The sequence below is a fragment of the Nyctereutes procyonoides genome, unplaced genomic scaffold (assembly GCF_905146905.1).
Source record: "Nyctereutes procyonoides isolate TBG_1078 unplaced genomic scaffold, NYPRO_anot_genome, whole genome shotgun sequence".
In the NCBI taxonomy this organism is placed as follows: Eukaryota; Metazoa; Chordata; class Mammalia; order Carnivora; family Canidae; genus Nyctereutes; species Nyctereutes procyonoides.
The window spans coordinates 12,855,500-12,875,020 of NW_026575049.1; the positions used below are offsets into that span (position 1 = coordinate 12,855,500).

A 19,521-nucleotide genomic window follows, 5' to 3' on the forward strand; every position below is an offset into this window, starting at 1 on the left:
ACAGAGGATCAAGAGTGAGTTGACTCACTTGATATCTAAATTAACCAAGATCTGGAATGACTCCAAAAACACTTCTCTGAAATAGTTGTATTTCATCTTTCTAGCAAAGAAATTTAGGCCATGTAGAAAGTATCCTCAGGTTCTTAAAAAAGTCATACCGAGAAAGTCCATCAAGATAAAAATCCAATACAGGTTTTTTTTTTCAACACCAATAATCAAATTGATAAATAAATACATAAACCTTAAATTTCCTTTAAAATTTCCTCAAGTGAGCCCATAGTCCTTAAGACACCTGTCCCTAGTTTTTAAAAATTGTTAGATTTCTCTAGATGGAACAGCAGGAAAAGAGCTCCCCACACTCTTGAGGTGAGTTTTTATTTTGTTTCAAAATCTGGAAGAGAGGTAAGAAATTGTAAAGGTTGTATTTTGGTTTTGTTTGGTGCTTTCTCTTCTAACTTCAGGAAACCTTAACTCTTATGCTGGTTTTCAAAATAAAAAGGAAATCTGGGATTAAGAACTGTGTGGAGATTAACTCAATTTTTGTCCCAGTGGAGAGATCATTCATAAATAATGGTCTCAGCTGTGCTTGATTGACAAGATTGTAATCCTCTTCCAAGACCAAAGACTGCCAGAAAAGATGCTAAACCTTGAACAGTTGGCACCAGTGTTTTTCTCAAGCACCTGGTTTATACTTGGCTTACTATAAATATTTGTTGGAAGAATTAATGAATAAACAATGAATGAAGAGTCAACAATGCAAGGTTATACTGTACCTCAATAACTGCCAGTCCAAATGCTATTCCAATCACTATCAGAATATGTTTTGCAACTACTTCTTTTATCAAAGAAATACACGGCTGTTAAAAAAACAAAACATAAAAAGTCACCTTTAATCAAAATTTTGACCTTATTTTAATTAAGTTCCCCCTCCCATTGGGTTGACCATTGCTATGGAAGAACACAGTCAACAAAAAGAAATTGGATTGATTATTCCACTCTTCCATTCGGTCAATGCACGCTTCTACCCACCCCCAAAGCTTGTTAACTGTGGTTTGTTCATACATTGGAAAGTACCAAGAAGGAAAATCTTGCTTTAGCTATCTCATTGCTAAATCTAGGAATCTTTAGGTATAAATAATACTTTTATCCTAACTTTCAGTTATTCATTTTAGAGCTGTTATCACTTTGTGTATTATTTAGGTTTGTAATCTGCAGCAAAGAGTTCCCTGGTTGGGGTTTCAGCTAACTGTAGCATAAACTTTCATTTTTAAAACAAGGTTTAAAAAAATCGCTAAATAATTTATATCAGAGTTATTTTTACTGGAAAAAGGAAAAAAATTACTGCGTCCACTATTTTGTCTTGACCTTGGTAAAAAACGAGAATTTAGAAAGTAGCCTGTCTGCCACATTTGTTGAAATATATTCAAGCTAGCATGCAATTTCAGCTTATGACATTTTAGGCCAGACCTAAAAATTCCAGCAATTGTAAATTATATGGATAATTTTCAAAATGGAAAAACACGACACAATGTAATAGTGGTATTATCTGTATTGCCAGAAAATATATCATTCCTATGATAGTCTTATATGCACAGAGGGCTAACAAAATATTGCTATGGTTAATAAAATAAAAGTTCTCCATAAGGCTGAGTAAAATAGTCTTTTCCCTCTCATTCTTAAATGTAATGGGTTTCTCCACTCACATCTGATCCAAAGTGGTAAACATTAGAGTAAATTATTATGTCATTTAGGATTAACTATAAGATTAATGATCTTATCTACGGAGTCACATTCATTACATTTGAGGAGTTTTCCCCCTTTCCCCTCCAGATAACCAGGTTATCTTGGCAAAAGGTAGGGGGGAATAAAAAGAAATGTGAGTTATGGCCATTCCAGATTTCTTATTTTTCCAGACTTCTTGCAAATGACACAAGGCAGATGGAAGTATTTTATGAATTTATGACCCTCCTTTTGGGAAACTGGTGCAGCTATCAGCCTATCTTCAGCTGAATTATGTGTGAATTTGGAGGGAATGTCTATTACTTTTTAGGATAAAAAAAAATCTATCCTGAGGAAAAACATCTTCGAGTTGAATCTTTAACAGGCAACAGATAACAATTTGCAACTGAATTTACTAACGTTCTCATCATCCTAAGTGGCAACTGCATTCATTGACACCATATTTATTTTGCCTCTTCTTGGCAGATATCACGTCACTAAATTAGGTCGGCAGGAATATAAAAAGTAAGAATAAAACTGTTTAGTGATACTACTTTGACAGTAAAAAAAATCTGATTGCTCTGTAGTCTGGTGGATAACTTCTCCTCATGAATTATGTTAAGTACTAGTAACAGCAATTCCCCTTTAGAGCAGAGTCTCCTGATTTTTGATGAGATTAGTAAAAGAGATCCGACAGCCAGTGGGAGAGAAATTTCCCCTGAGACACTTTCTATTTCCTACTATATAATTAACCTCAGTAGCCATCACTACATCAATGCCAAAATGAAAATAATCATCAGGTATTATACAAATTAATTCATTGAATTATTTTTTTAATTTTTTTAATTCATTGAATTATAAGAGCTTTTATATATCTTTCTCCCAACTAGATTATAACCTCCTCGAGGTTCCAGAAGTATGTGTGATTTTAACAAGGGTCTGTTTGACACATAGTGAGCACTGAAGAATAACAACAAATAAATTAAACATTAATGTTGATAATTATTTTTGTAGGCATTCCTCCCCTGTGGTAAGGGACAGATAGCATATCCTCTAGGAGACCTTGAACCCTGAAGACTGAGTTACCTTGGGTCCCATAATACCTTGTGCCTGCCCCTATCTAAGAAATACCAATAATTATTGAAATGAAGTTGCCTAGCTTTCTTTCTTCATTATTTGAGTATAACCCCCATGAATGCAATAATTATGGCTGTCCGGAATGGATATCCCGTGGCTGGTAAATGGCCTGGCCCATTGGAAGTGGTCAATCATCTTTGATGAACTAAGCAATAATAAGAAATACGACATTCACATATTGACATCTACAAGAGACATAAATATGATATCTGTAACACATAAAAGATGAACCCAGCTTTTTTGTTTGACTTTAGATGTCCGGGGCCACTTCTCAAATAGAGCAATAATTAAGCAAATTGATTGATACACTAACATCCAGAGCCAAACTACTGAAGACCAAGTCTTTATACCCACATAATTACTTTAAAAAAGGAACCTTTGATAAGAACAAGAAATCTTAACTTTATAAACTGAAGTGATACTATATATTTCTAGGATTTATGTGAAAATAGAAAAAATAGTTAAGAATAATGATTAAAGTCATCAATCATTATTAATGAGGATGAGATAACTTTCATCGGTTAGCTTGTACTTTCCTTGGAATGTTTCTTTGATCTATTAAAGTTGACTTTAAGTGATATCAGACTCAAAAAAAAAGAAATACTTTCACTTTTTTATACATACTTTTATCTTTAAACAGGATTTACTTTTTATTGGGAAATTCCTGGGACTTTTATATCATGATTCCCATTGAAATTGCTTGCAATTTAATTTTTTTGTAGAGACTTTCACTGGGAAAAAAAATCAACAGAACCACTTACTGTGTCAAATTTCATTTGTCCTCACCTGTTTGTAAACATTTTTGCCATCATACATCACACAAGAATCTGACAAACTTGAACATTCACATGACTTGTAATTCTCTTGAAAATTATTTCCCCAGTCAGCAGCTCCATTGACCAAACCACAGCATTTAAACTGTTTAATGAAAAGTAGATATAAAGAGCAATCACTAAAGAAGAAAAAAAAACATTGTCAATACATTGAATCCTATTCTTCTGAAAGTATTAATGTGATGTTTCTTATACTAAAATGTCATGTAAATCATCTCAACAACTTCTCTAGGTGTAGAAGAAAAATGAAGGAATCTTCCATTCGGGCCTTAATAGTAATTAAAAAAAAATAGGGTTGCAGATACACAAGTCTGAGGAAGTTGGCAAAAAGACAAAAAAACCCACCTAGTTTTAAATGACAAAAGAGAGGGGCAGAAACAGATCTAGTACCCTAGACTTCAGGAAAGAAGCTTCCAAGGAATTAGTCTATGAGAAAATCAAGGTCTCTTTAAAAAACTTTTGTTCAAAAGAGATGAGAGAGTTTTAAAAAATGAAATTTCCATCTCATGATCTTTGATCATTTTGGGAGGAGAGGAGGAAAAGAGAGAGAGGCCTCTCAAAGGCCAAAGAAGATGCTTAGTGGGGCCTCTCATAAGACTGAATTTTACATGGAAAGCCACAAAATGAGGGAGGGATGCAAATGAAGGAGGAAGCTCTCAGAATAACGTCAAGGAAGGTTAAGGCCCAGAATACACTGGAACATGGGGAAACACGAAGGGAATTTGTGGTCATGTTTTAGGAAGAAAAACAAGGAAGCGATAAGCCCAATGACTCAGGGTTTACGGCATGGCATATTATTAGGTGAAAGAGAGAAGTAACTGTCCCTCATCTGGTCCTACTTGCTCTAGTAGAGAGACAATACTTCATGAAGAAAAGGTAGAGGAAAAAAAGTTGCTGAAGGAAATAGAACAAGATTGCACAGTTTTCTAGGCTCAGATGTATTGTAAGGCCCAGATATTGAGAAAACTCACTTACGGACTGGGTGATCATGTTACCCACGTTGCTTAACCTCTCTGTGCCTCTGTTCTTTATCTGTAGAATACAGATAGTTGTAGTTGCTCACAGTAATATGTAAGTCGTAGACTTGTTGTAAAGAAAAAAAATGGGAAAATTCACATGAAGATATGAAGTGCTTAGCTCAGTGCCTGGCTTGTAGAAATTACTCAGCATGCATTGGCTACGTTATTTTATGGCAGTTGTTGCCATTTCCATTATTCTCTCTTCAATGCTGATATGAATAATTTAGATAAATATTTGGAAAGTACCTTTTCAGCTCTGTAGTTGATAGAGAGCTGGCATGATGATTAACACATTGGGGAGCAGAATCAAGCTCCAAAGTGATTTCAAAGAATGGACTCAAACCAACTAGTTCGGTGTAAGCAGATACAAAGTCTTGTACTTGGGCTCAAAGCCTTAGATGCACAAATATCTGACTCAGCAGACATTCATATGACAAAGAGTGAAAGGTTTCAGTCGGTCACAAGGTCAATCAGTATTAGCAGATAAGGCAATCTTGAAATAACCTTCTTTCCTGTTTCCATGGTAGACATGATTAATTGCTTATTGCCTTTTGATTAAATAGTCTTGAACAATAGTAATTGATAGAAACACCCAGATCTTTTTTTTTTAAGTCCCATTATATGTACTCACAGGTCAGTCCATATTTGGAATACAATATACCTCAGGATTCCTTAGGTAGGCCTAGAAACAGAAGACAGAGGAGAAGGTAGAAAGGCTAAACTTGGTAAGATATCTGGTCACCAGATCAGACCTGAGAGAAGTTGAGGAAGAAGCTGGTCAGGATTTGTTGCAAGTGTTATAACAGCTGGATGAACAAGGTTCTGTGCAGTGAATAACTCAATGACTCTAGAAAAATAGCCATCACCGAGAATCCAAGAGGGGCATATTCCATTAGTATGTTAGCAGAAAATTCACCTGGGAATTCTCTGAAATCAAAAGAGAAAACCACTTTGTATCTACAACTTCTGTCCACGCGTGGTAAGGCCCCAAGTCATCCAGCCAGAGTTCGGTATAGGATTCTTTTTCCAAAAAAGCATTCCTAAAAAGGAAAAGCCCTGGTGGAGAGAGGGAGGAAGAGACAACTAGAGAAAGAGGGAGGGAGGGAAGAAGATGGACAAAGCAGATCATCAGGAGCAGAATGTAATACAGGATGCTCTCCCACTGCACACAGTTCAGCTCTGCCCAGCTGAGCCCAGCGCCGCACTGTGCCATGCCCACCCCCCAGCCCCGTCAATCCCACTCTTAACCCAAAGAAAGGAGGGAGGGAAGGAGGAAGGAAGGAATAAAAATGGACATTAAAGAACTATAGTTCTATGAACATAGGAAGCTTCAGGCATAGAATCAGTGCACCAGAACAGAAGTAATTCAGAACTGCGCTACAGCAAACAGAACATGTAAACCTCCGTGCTTAGACTAGACCTTGGCCATCAGGGACGGCATGCAACAAGTGTGATTCGGAACTCAATCCTGAGACCCAGTGGCTACCTACAGTACCTTTCGTCTTAGGTCAACCACCAGGGAGGATGAATGATGCTCAATCCCACCCAGGGGAAGAACTGAGTTGCTTAAATTCTTCCTGCTTTAAACCTGGGTTGACCTGGGCTCCAGAGTAGGATGCTGCAAGGGAGAGGATCAAGAAATGCAGCTATAGGGAAGCTGGGAAAAGCACCACACAGAGGAAGTGAAACAGAGACGGATTCCTATCAGGTTTCAGCTCTTGGAAATGATGCTTTAAGCAGAATTTTTACAAGCTGGAGTCTATTCAAACAGGAACTGGGGAATGCTCTGGGAAAAAAAAAGCCATCTGATAAATAGTTCAAGAAACTAAGGATGTTTCAACTTAAGAAGCAAAGCTTTTAGAAATCATATGATAGCCATTGTCAAAGTAAAAGTTGCAATGCGCAGAAGCATCAGTAGATTTTCTTTTTCCTCCGAAACTCCAGAAGGAAGAACACGGACTAAATGATGTAAATTCTAGGGAGGCAGGTTTTCTTTCAAACTAAGAAAGAACAGACTAATCATCAGACAGAGATATAAATGGGACAGGATGGGCAAAAATGGACGAACTTTCAACTCGTCAATGTTTAGAGAGTGGATGAACATAAATATAAAATACATCAAGCAACGAGAAGTCAATTTAAATGCCCTACAAAGTCCAACTCTCCTCCTCTAAGACTCTGAGAACTTCCCTAACGTGTGAACCTAATGCTACATGTAGTCAATACGATGGGAATTCTGAATAAAGGAGTGATTAGGAGTTTCACAGAGTAAGTAATATTTTAGTCAGGCCTTGAAGTACACGTAGTATCTGGGAAGGAAGAGGAAAGTCGTAAGTATTTCCCAAGATAGGGAATGAAGCCGGGACAGGAAGGTAGAATTTGTTTAAGGGATCCTGAGTAGATGAACCTGACTGGACCAGAGGGCGGGGGGGTGGTTGTATGTTTGTTTTGTGTCTGTTTTATTTTTATGAAGTAGTGCTTACTAGTGTTAAAATATCAGGTAAGAGCCAGAGAGTAGAACACCCTCAACGCCTTGCCCAAGTTTTGACTTTACCCTAAAGACAGAGAAGGTTTTAATAAGTAAATAAGGGAGAAACTAGTAGATCAATTTAAAATAATAACTAGTCAGACAGCTGGGTTCAAATTCCAAACTCATTACTCATTAGCCAATAGACCTCTTGAGGACCTAACTTCCTTATCTGTAAAATAGGGATAATAAAGATAATGCGATCCATGTCACAGAGCTGTCATAAGGATTAAATGACCTACTGAATGTAAGGGCAGGTACATACGGAAAAGCAATAAATGATTCCTATAATTCTTCGTATGACAGAGGGGGCAGCCATGGAGGCAGAGAGAGAGAGAGCATAGTCCACATGCCCCCAAACACTGTCCTGCTAGATGGTAAATATGAGGCAACAATTGGTTTGGCCCAAAGGAGGCTTAATTGGTCATAAACGTATCTTCTTGATCTCTGTCCTTCTAAACTGATCCAGAACTTCCTAAGAAGCTGGAAATAAAGTTAGAAATACTCCGGATTTTTCTTACTGCATAGTGATAGGATGATCAGTCCAAAACTACAAAATGGACTCATGGACCATTTTGTTTGGGCCATTCTGTTTACAAAGTCAACCTACAACCAACGCCCAACTCCCCAAAGGGCCTATACATTCTAATTACCTCGTTTTGAAATTCAGTCAGGGCTTTCTGGAATGCTTTTGCATTCTCATCTGCTGCACTCAAAAGCTTTATGTTTTCATGGAGAGTCTCATTCAGAAGGCGCTCAGACTGAAAATTGAAAAAGCATTGTTAAATTATTCATGCCAGAGGGCAGTATTTTGATTTTTTTTCCAGCTTTTCCAAAATTATCGAATATCGTGTGTACACACCTCAGATTTGAAAGTAGCTCCTAAGATACCTGCCGCCACCTGCAGGAGCAGGATCAGAAGCAAGCCTATGAAAAACTGAAAAACAAAAAAAAGAAAGAAAGAAATGGAATATGTATTATCCCCAGGGCAGTCAGTCATCATCTCTTGGGACCCTTGGGCTTGGTGCATCTTCAGGCAGTTGGGATCATTTAACAGCTGGAATACTAACAGCATTCTTCATTTACTCTACCCTTTGCCTCAAAAATCCAGTTTGGAGGCCATGAGTCCAAAAACATTTGCCTCAAACACTGACCAGGCAAAGGGGTTAAAACAAACATTTACTGGTAGGATTGTAGACATCGAAGTGATGTTGAATGGAGGAAGTGTGAACACTTAGATGCAATTATTTGAATATTATCTTTTCCTTTCTCTTTCTTCATCAAATGCAAACTCACACAAATTTGAAAACAGACTTCAGAAGTGACTTCAAAGCTCCATTTCTACCTCTAGCAGGATCACCCAGGGTCTCATTATAAATGTCGACTCCCAAAACCTGTCTCAGAGCTACTGAATCATAGCCTTAAAGAATGCAGCCCACAAATTAGTTTTTCTCTTTTTAAAACAAGCTCCTAAAGTAATTAAATCTCCCAAATTGCAAATGAGGCCTTATTGATCAAAAAGCAACCACAAGGGATGCTATTAAAATCCTATTAAGCTCCATCTCTACCTTCCCTGGTAATAAACAAACAGCTAAAAATTTCTTTCAGGGACAACACAGTACTTATTTTATTAGAGAAACAAGCTTAAATGAGCTCTGTAAATGCTAAGGTTAGGCTTTATCTAATAAATATGTCACGATCTTTTTCTAATACTTTTTCTATATCCATTTATTATTTTCTACTGTACCCGTTAAATGTCGGTGGGTTATCCCAACCCCATCCATCCTCCTTGAAGCTTTCTAAGGCACAAATCTGATTACCTCAGTCCTTCACAATTTTGTTAGCATGGAATATGAGGTGGTGCCATCCATTCTCAGACCCATCTCCCAGCATTGGGTGAAAACAGCCTCTGCCCCCACTCCAGCCACACCCGAAGCCTTGTCGTGCCCTGAACAGGCCAGTGTCCTACTGGCAGCCTCTCTCCCAGGAGAGCCCATTACACTCTCACCCACACAAACACCCTTTGCACTTCCACTTCCAGCTTGGAAGTTCTCTTCCTTATCCTTGCCCTCCCCTTCTTGGGCCTTTTACTCGGTAGCTAAGAGTCTGCTTGCCAGTTTCCCCTCCTGGCTTCCAACTGTCTTCACGTCTATGAATCTTTGAGTACAGTATCCGCCACACAGCAACTGCTCAACAAGACGGAAGGAAGGAAGGCAGGGACTAAAGTTTCTTAGGGCATCCTCTACGCTAAAAAATGTTAGCTTCTATAATCAAACCCTATAAACAGAAGTTAGAGCTTAATCAATCTTGGCAAGTCCTCTTGACAGACAATGGGAATGGGAGATGGCGCTCAGAAGCCTGAAGGGTGGGTGTCGTGGTCTGTGTGGAGGACTCACCAAAAGAAGCATGCAGCGGCTTTCTCTCACAGCACCACAGCACCCCAGGAAACCCAGAATCATGATGATAGAACCCACAGCAATCAAGATATTCACAGCAATATAGGGGCTAGTACCAGAATCACCAGGGCTGAGAATCTGAAAATAAAAAAGAGATCAATGACAGAAAATCCCTTTCTCTGATGTTTGTTGTTCAAAAAATAACCATTGGGTACTTGGTATGTGCCAAGCCCTACTCTAGGACCTGGAGATACTTCAGTGATGTAAAGAGGTGCAATACCCCTGCCTTCAAGGAGCTTATATTCCATTGAGATGTGACTCGTCTGAATAACATTTCCAACTTACATTTCTTCTAAGATGATATATTGAACGCTGGATGCAAGAGATGCAAGACGCCTTTCAAATGTCAATTATTTTTAAAAGCTCAGAAGGAGAGGTGCTTTCATCCATGATTGTGACCTTTGTTTTGCATATTTTGTACATATTTTATACACCGGAGCAGCTTTCTAAACATGCATTTTATGGCAATTTAATTATTTAAATTAGAAAAGCAAGCTCCTCAAAGTACGAAGAGACCCAACAATATGAATGAATCTCATAAAAGCTATATTGAAAAGAGTGACTGCTGTACAGTTCCATTTATAAGACCTTCAAGAATAGGTAACTCAGAAATCGGAGCAGTGCTTGACCTTAAGGAAGGCAGGAAGGAAAGAGCAACCGACAGCTGAGGGTACAAGTGAACACCTATGGGTTTAGAAAAATGCTTTGCATGTTGATTGCCATAGTGATCACACGGGTCCATACATTTGCCAAAACACAAAAAATATTTAAACTAAGAAAATAAATCTAGTTCTTGATATTCCATATAATTCTATCTCTGTGTTCCCAGGACGTATAGGCTACAGAGGCTTCCAGAAATTCCTTATTTTGACTATTAAGTAATGGGATATTGAGGAAAACGTCCTACGGCTCCTGATGTTGGCTTGGCTACCCACCCTGCATGGCTCAGTTCTGCTCTCCAGCAACACACTTACCCTCCTTCATTACCTTCGGGGTACCTAGCCTCAGTCTACCACTTGTCCTCCAGATAAATCACCAGTCAAAAGTGAAGCCTGGTGTTGGTGCCATTCACAGGTGCTCCTGGGACATCGCCCATCCTGTATGATCCCTATCTCCTGGGCTACCTCCCAGATGAGCACTAGTTGTTACCCTAACCCAGAGACGCTGCCTCCTAGAACCTGTTGCACAGTATGTGCGGCAGCTCCCTTAACAGGAAATACATTAAAAATAATAATAATAACAATAACCTAGTAATAATAATGTGTACATTTTTAAAGACTTTAAAAACCAGCTCGTGGCCTAGAGGAAAACTTCATTCAATAATCTATAGGAAATGGCTCCTGAATGGCTCCGTGGGTTAAGCATCTGCCTTTGGCTCAGGCCGTGATCCTAGGGTTCTGGGATCGAGCCCCCCATCATCCTCCCAGGCTTCTCCCTCTCCCTCTGCTGCTGCTCCCCCTGCTTGTCCTCTCCCTCCTCTCTCTCTCTCTCTCTCTCTCTCTCAAATAAATAAATAAATACTCTTTAAAAAATAATAATCAATAGGAAGGGATGTGCTGAAACTATAAAAGCATGAAAACAAAGATTTATATTCTGGTAAGAGTCTAAGTTTCTAACCCTGGAATAGTCGCCCAACCCTGCAGGGCCCCAGTTTCCCCTTTATAAAGGAGATTGGGTCAGCCTCTGTGGTATCTGAGGCCTCCTTTGTCTCTGAGAGTCTAGGCTCACCGACAGGGTTTCAACCTACGTATTTAGAAAGTTTGGTTAACGTCCAAAAGATATTTTGTTTGTTTTTCGGGTCTTTCGTTTATTTGGTTGTTGTTTGCTTGTTCATATTGGAGCTAAGAAATCAGTTTTGTTTAATAAACATGCCTGGCATCAGGTCAAAGTCCATAATGACCAAAGACAAGAAGCAGCTGCCGGAAACCCCAGCTCTCCACTGCCCTTCCCTAGAATGTGTGGCCAGGACAGGCCCCTGAAGGCCTCGAGAGGCCTGACTCGCTGTCAGAGTGACCAGAAGTCGGTGTAGACAGGCCAGACGTGGAGTGATGGGTGGAACACCCAGAGGCACCCGGAGGAATGCAGCCAGCATTCTCTGGGTGGTTCCGGAAGCTCTGGGCTGAGACCAGTGTGACCAGGGGCGGGGGGTGGCTGTCGCAAGTCCAGCCCAGCAAGTGCGGCCTTGTTCAGGCCGGAAATGGAAATCTGGGGCCAGGTGTTTGCCCAGGGAAAGGAGCAGTGGGTTTTCCAGGCTGTCTCGGGTGACCAGTGTCTGTGTGGGTCAAGACGGAGAACCCCCATGGCAGGACATTGGAGGGGAGGCTACAGGTGCGCTTTGGACTCTCAGAGCTCTCCTGAGACAAGAGTGGCCACCCAAGGCTGCACCTGGGCACTGAGTCTCTGTGAGGGAAAGCAAAGCCTTCTGAGGAGAGACCCTCTGAGCCCTAAGAGATGGGCTACACGTCATGCACAGCCCTCTTCCCCTCTGCCTGGATGCTCGGCCTTTTCCTCCTGGGACTGTTGCCTCTGCTTCTCCACCTACTAAAATCCAGGTCTTTGCCCTCTTGAGTCTTTGTCACCGGCCTCCCAGAAAGCTAAATCAAGCCACTTTCACAGAAGCCAAGCTGCCTACCGTCCTAGCGGATGTGGACTTCCATCCAGAGCTCAAGCATCCACATGTCACCAAGGATGCAGCCTCGCTCGAGAAGTTCATTTGTTCCCCAGAGATGGGACCCCACCCTCTCAAGGACAGCAGTTTGCCTTTAATACGTTCGGTGTGTGGAATTTCTTAACAGACTAAACACCAAAGTTGTTTACCAGAAGCCCTTGAGGGAAAGAAAATGTTCCCATGTCAACCAGAAATAAAATAAAATAAAATAAAAGATGGGCTGCACACACATCCGCAGAAGGCCACAGCAGCCTCCGAATAGGAGGCTGTTTAATCTCTGGGCTTAATTATGCGTCCAGAAGTCAGACATCGGCTTCTAGGCAACAAAATTCAGCACATCTTCACATACCCTTCTTGAGTTCAAACCCAGAGCCCAAGGGCCACCAGGGAGTCACAGTTAACATTTATCAGTGTGAAACTGTAAATGAGATTCAGATGGGCTAGGATGTCACCAACTAGTTGCCTCACCTGTCCCCCACCCAATTCCTTCAGCATCTATAAGCCCTGAGTGAGGAAACCGCTGCCACTGCAATTCCTTGAGTTGTCCAAGGGTAGAAAGCAAGTTTTAAAAAGAGAAGAGGAGACAGAGAAGGGAGGGAGGAAGGGAGGAGTGACAGGAAGGAGAGGAAGGAATGGAGGGAGGAAGGAAGGGAAGGAGGAAGGAAGAAGGAAGGAAGGAAGGAAGGAAGGAAGGAAGGAAGGAAGGAAGGAAAGAAGGAAGGAAGAAAGAGAGGAAGAGGGAGGAAGAAGGGAGAGAGGGAAGGAAGGATGAAGGGAGGATGGAGTGAGGTTGGGAGGAAGGAAGGAGGGAGGGAGAGAGGGAGGAAGAGGAAGAGAAGCCACCCAGTTGAGGAAAAGCATCAGAACAGATGTTGATTTGCTTCTAATCTTCCTTACAAGGCTGTCCCCAAGGCATTTAGCCTCATCATGGTATAATAAGCTTTCGTAGAAAAGACATTACTTTAATTGCTGGCTTAAGATATCTTAATAATTATCAAATGAGAATCATAATTCCTCTGACACCGAGAGCCTGTATTTGGGCAAATAAATACGTTAGAAGGCTCCAGCAGTGGGGGATGTGATCCTGAATAGAGGCAAGAGCCCAGACCATGAGGAGGAAGGGAAGGACTGAGCTTAGGAGTAGGGATAATATGGGGGCAGGGCGGTGGGGGGGGGGCTGAGAAGAAGGGAGGGAGAAGAATGGAAACCGGGGAGCAGGAAACGGTGCCAGGTACATGTTGGATGGAACCAAAACAACAGCCCTGCGTGTTCTACATGGTGTTCACAGCCACATGTGCCCGTGGTGAGGGTCATGATGAGGGTCACAGTGAGGTTCACGGTGAGGGTCACGGACAGCACATGGGCCACCCAAGAACCCCAACTCACCTGCCTCCAGACCCCTGGCCTGCTTGCTAAGGGCTTTGCCACAGGGCGTGGAAGGGGGCCTGGTGGGGGGCTTGGTGGGGGATCTGGTGAGGGGCCTGGTGGGGGGTCTGGTGGAGGGCCTGGTGAGGGACCTGGTGAGGGGCCTGGTGGGAGGCCTGGTGAGGGGCCTGGTGGGGAGACCTGGTGGGGGGCCTGGTGGGGGATCTGTGAGGGGCCTGGTGGGGGCCTGGTGGGGGACCTGGTGAGGGGGCCTGGTGGAGGGCCTGGTGGGGGACCTGGTGGGGAGTCTGGTGGGGGGCCTGGTGAGGGAAGGGGGCTGGTGCTAAGCTTCTCCAGAGAGCAAGAGGCTGGGCTCCCTTGCCAACCTCTGAGTCACAGCCTCTTGCTGTGACAGGAGTTACCCTCCCGCCAGCTGGCCCAGGCTCTTATCAATCACCTTCGTCCCTCGTTGCCTTTAAGACACAGACCCAAATTCTTCTTCTCCAGGAAAACTTCTCATCTGCTTTACTCTGGAACCAACCTCCCACCCTGGGATTAGCCAAACACCCATCGGTACCTCACGGTACAAAACTTGTCGTGGGTGCGGAGGGACGGTAACCTGTGTCCTCCAGCTGCACTTGAGGCCGGCCTCCTGCAAACAGTGAAGGGGCCAGACCATCACTTTCAGCCCCTCCCCACCTCCACTTCCACGGCGGCCACTGTTCTTCTTTCAAAGAACACCTCTCCATTCTCCAGAAGGAGTGTGCTGGGCGTGGGCCTATGCAGTGAGTAATTGGGATTCATTCAACTGAAGTCAATCATACAATCATGCACCAGCACGAATGACTACCTAAGGCAGGTAAGGAAAACGCTCTAGAAATATTTACATTATTATTGTCATTACTGTCATCATTATAAGAGAAATAAACTACTTTGGGAGCAGAGAAGCTTGTATCTCTTTATTTACCTCTTGCCCATCTTTGCTTAATCGTACCCAAATCGCTACCGCCAGGATCAAGATGCCACAGAGCTGCAGGAAGAAAAAGAAAAAGAAAAAAATGTTAGAGGACAACTGGCCCAACGCACCGCTAGTGGCTGCTTCCAGTGGCCTATCATTAACTCTACATTACCACCTAAAAGACATGACTCTGGCAGATTCACTGGCAGGTAATTGCTAAAACATTCCAGTGTAATTGGTAAATTTGATAAGAATAATTCCGTTTCCCGTCCACAGTCCATTCAGGGGTCTACAGACAAGAAGTCATCACTGCTACTGGGGAGGGGAGCAATGATTTTTCATGTGTCAACGCTAACTCTGTGTTTTTGCCAGATTATAATATCTGAAAGATAAGTCATGACAGTTTAAAGACAAAATAATCCTTACTGGGCCCCTGGGTTTGTCTCTGAGAAGCTGTCTTGGACAACAAGGAAGAAAAAATTGATTATCAGACATTCCTTCAAGATTCTAGAAGCATGAAGCTGGGATAGAAGGGGAAACAGGACATCGGACAAAACCTGCAGGTAGGCAGCAAGGGTTTACAACACTTTTTGTACCCAAATAAACTCTTTTAAAAATAAGTTCTTTTAGGTCGTAAAGCTCACCCAGAGAGGAAGAACAATGAGCAACAGTACTTAAACTCTTAAATGCATTTAATGAGTTTCCCAGATTATTTAATTTGGAGCGAAGCCAACACATAAAATGCGAAACACATTTTACTTTTGTGTAAGGAAAAGCTTTGTATTTCAGGGTTTGATTTGGTTTTGTTTCATTTCAGATATATACGTTATAGCCTTACAAAAAAATAAAAAAGCTAAGATCTATTATTAAATAGAGATGTTGAGAGCAAGTTTGGTAACATAGCAGACACAGCAGCCTTTGCAAGATTTTCTAGACTATTCTGGCCATGCGTTGCTCTGACAGAGAAATGCCTGAGTCCTCTGAAGCCTGGTGACCTTGAAGTATCATTGCTTTTGTGCACGGTTGAGCCATATGCCTGCGAGCTCAAAACAGCCCTTTTGCTTTTATTTATTTTTATTTTTAAAATTTATTTTATTTATTTATTTATTTATTATTTATTTATTTATTTATTTATTTATTTATTTATATTGGAGTTCAATTTGCCAACATATAGCATAACACCCAGTGCTCATTCCATCAAGTGTCCCCCTCAGTGCCCATCACCCAGTCACCCCATCCCCCCGCCCACCTCCCTTTCCACCACCCCTTGTTCGTTTCCCAGAGTTAGGAGAAAAAATGAGTGGAAAATATCAGAGAGGGAGACAGAACGTGAGAGACTCCTTTTGCTTTTAAATGGCTTCTCGTTAAGTCTGCCCTAAAAGGAGAGTCAAAGGCTTTGTTAAGGTTTGGGGAATACTGTGAGCACCTGAATAATCAGAGAATATTCGTATTCTCTAAAAGATCTCAGAAAAAAAAAAGTCATGTAGGTTCAAACCCTTCATTTTAAGTAAAAGAGCTAGAACCCCAAGAACCCTTTCACGTCAGGAAAGTCCAGCGCCACTCCTAATCCAATCCTGCCCCCTCGACATGCTTCAACTCTTACAAAATAATGAAGGCAGTGGGAAACCAAAGCTTGCTCTCAAACCACCCAATAACCTACACAATTTTATTATCTTATAGGCACACACTCACACACGCCACACAATGCACCATTGAAAAGAGAGCTTCAGAGCCTGAAAACCCTCAGGTTTTTCTCCCCCTTCCCAGTAAATCCTAACTTCACTTGCAGATGAAGATAAATGCTCATTTTAGCAGCTCTGTGTTAATAACTAAGTCTATCAAGATTTGTGTCGAATTGATAATGAGCCCCCCTGAGATTTTGAGTAAGTCACAGTAGTTGGATTTTTGTTTGTTATTTGTTCACTGATATTTTCTTTATTTTTCTTCCCAAGTGGATTTACGTTGATTGTCTTAATAGTTGCTCTGGCTTTAGCTTTAACTGAACATAGCATAAATTACCCGAATAGTTCTTATGGTTATTATCCTTATCTGATACTTATTTATGAGATTATCAATGAGAAAACTGTAAGAATTCCTAGAGACTAAGACTGCGTTTTTTTAATTACTTAATTATTTAATATATATATTTTTAAGATTGCATTTATTTATTTGACAGAAAGAGAGAGGGGGGCACAAGTAGGGGAAGCAGCAGAAGGAGAGGGAGAAGCAGGCTCCTCACTGCGCAGGGAGCCCGATGTGATGCTCTATCCCAGGATCCTGGGATCTTGACTTGAACCAAAGGCAAACACTTAACTGACTGAGTCACCTAGGTGCCCCGACTGTGGTTTTTTAAACCCTTAACTTTTTTATTTGTCTCTGTGTGACTTTTTAGTTTACTTTTTCAGTGACTTTAGATACCAAATCATTGAGAAATCTTATAAAATCAACCATATTCTCCCTTTTAAATGACCACTTTCAGTCTTGTCAGCCACCAAGTGTTATCTGTAACATTAACTTTAAAAGGATTATCAAAACAAGGAGACTATTACACACCAGTTGAAATGGCCAAAGTCTGAAACCCTGACACCCCAAATGCTAACGAGGATGTGTAGCAATAGGTACTCCCGTTCAGTGCTGATAGAAATGCAAAATGTACAGCCACCTTCAAAGACCGTTTGGTAGTTTCTTACAAAACCAAACACACTCTTACTGTATCATCCAGCAATCATGCTCCTTGGTATTTATCTAGATTTATGTCCACACTAAACCTCCACAAGGATATTTATAGCAGCTTTATTCACAATTGCTAAAACTTGGAAACAGCCACGATGTCCTCTAGTAGGTGAACGAATGGATGGATAAACTGTGGCACATCTAGACAAGGGAACATTATTCAGCACAGTTTTTTTTAATTAAAAAAATATAATGAGCTATCACACCATGAAGACATGAAAGAACCTTTAATACAGATTACTAGGTAAAAGAAGCCGACCTGAAAAGGCTGCATATGGAATGATTCTGACTATATGACAATCCGGAAAAGGCATGAGACACTTAAAGATCAGGGGCCACCAGAGGGGATACGGAATGAATAGATAGAGTGCAGATGATTTTTAAGGCAGTGAAAATACTCTATATAATAATTATGGGTACATGTCAATGTCATTACATACATTTGTCCAAACCCATAGAATGTGCAAAACCAGGAGTGAAACCTAATGAAAACTATGGTCTTTAGGTGGTTGTGATGTGTCAATGGAGGTTCATCAATTGTAACACATGTACGTATGGCTCTGGTGAGTGATCTTGATAACAGGATGGGCTATGCCTGTGTGGGGGTAGGGTATATGGGAAATATAACCCTCCTCTGTACCTTCCTCTCCATTTGGCTATAACTGTAAAACTGTTCTAAAAAAAATTAGGTATTCTTAAGAAGAAAAAGGAAGAAGGGCGCCTAGGTGGCTCCATTGGTTAAGCGTCTGACTCTTGATTTCAGCTCAGGTCATGATCTAGGGTCATGAGAACCAGCTGGTCTCCACACCAAATATGGAGCTTGCTTAAGATTCTCTCTCCCCCTCTCCCTCTGCCCCCTCCCCACCACACTACATGTTCTCTTTCTCTCTCTCTCTGAAAAAGAAAGAGAAAGAAAGGAGGAAAGAAAAAGAAAGAAAGAAAGAAAGAAAGAAAGAAAGAAAGAAAGAAAGAAAGAAAGAAAGAAAGGAGGGAGGGAGGAAGGAAGGGAGGGAGGGAGGAAGGATGGAAAAGGAAAGAATATCCATTTATTTCAGAAGTCAAGAATATTTTGCCTGATTTCAGTTTTTACAACTGTATACATTTTTCTTAGAAATTTTGAAGTTGGACAAATATCCTTTCCATCCCTATCTCTTTATCTTTTCTTCCAATTTCACCTTAAAAACAAAAGAAATGCATGTTTAGAACATGCCATTCTCATTTATTGAAGACGTTACATTAAAAACATCAGCCTTCATAATATATAATTATTAAATTTTATACTGACTGACTTTAAAAGTAAATTGATTTTCTATCAAGAATAATAATTCTAGAGTCATGATTGAGATTAACCTATTCTATCCCACTTGTTGCAAGACTGGCTATCATGATGGTTCTCTGAGGCCCTGTCCAGTTTGGCTGTAGTGTTTGTATCCCAGCTTTTTATACTGTTTAAAGAATTGAGAGTATAAATTAAGAAATAAGTATCTAGCTCTGTCCTACTTTCTGTTGATCAAGTTGTAAAAGGAAGTTGATATTTTGGGCTCCCAACTCAGCCTGACAGTGGACACTGCAGAACTGACCAGGCCCACTGCCCCCAAAGCCCACCCTCTGGTGTCTCTTTGAAGGCAGTCAATGGGGTCATCAGTCAGCTCCTATAAGACAACTTTCTTTTTATGGAATTAGGATGCAGCTCGTCTGGGCCAACATTCTAAGAAATTAGGTAATAATTTTGATGTTTGCTTGTGAGCATGCGATGGACTAAATTATATCCCTCTCTAAATTTACATGTTAAAGCCTCAAACTACAATCTGACTGTATTTCGAGATAGGGCTTTAAGAAAGTAATGAAGGTTAAAGGAGGTCAACAAGATGGAGTCTTTGGGGTCTTAATCCAAGATGATTGGTGACCTTATAACAAGAGGAAGAGATCTCTTTGTCTCTGTCTCTCACTATGCACAACGTATGAAGGAAAAACAGCAAGAAGGCAGCCATCTGCACGCCAGGAAGAGAGCTCTCGCCAGAACCTTGATCTTGGACCTCTAGCCTCCAACACTAGGAGAAAATAAATTTCTGTGGTTTAATCCCCCAAGTCCCTGGTATTTTGTGA

General features: G+C 41.1%; 1 protein-coding gene across 3 annotated transcripts in view; it reads right to left on the minus strand.

The window, feature by feature from the left end:
- TSPAN8 (tetraspanin 8) overlaps nucleotides 1–19,521 on the minus strand; it is a 36,047-nt gene that overhangs the window by 3,632 nt on the left and 12,894 nt on the right. For all 3 annotated transcript variants that reach the window (XM_055327820.1, XM_055327821.1, XM_055327819.1), the window contains 6 exons: nucleotides 14,692–14,754; nucleotides 9,632–9,769; nucleotides 8,098–8,172; nucleotides 7,889–7,996; nucleotides 3,643–3,774; nucleotides 774–857 (listed from right to left, as the gene is read on the minus strand). In XM_055327820.1, the coding sequence (XP_055183795.1) occupies nucleotides 774–857; nucleotides 3,643–3,774; nucleotides 7,889–7,996; nucleotides 8,098–8,172; nucleotides 9,632–9,769; nucleotides 14,692–14,754 (600 nt within the window). The remainder of the gene's footprint in view (nucleotides 1–773; nucleotides 858–3,642; nucleotides 3,775–7,888; nucleotides 7,997–8,097; nucleotides 8,173–9,631; nucleotides 9,770–14,691; nucleotides 14,755–19,521) is intronic.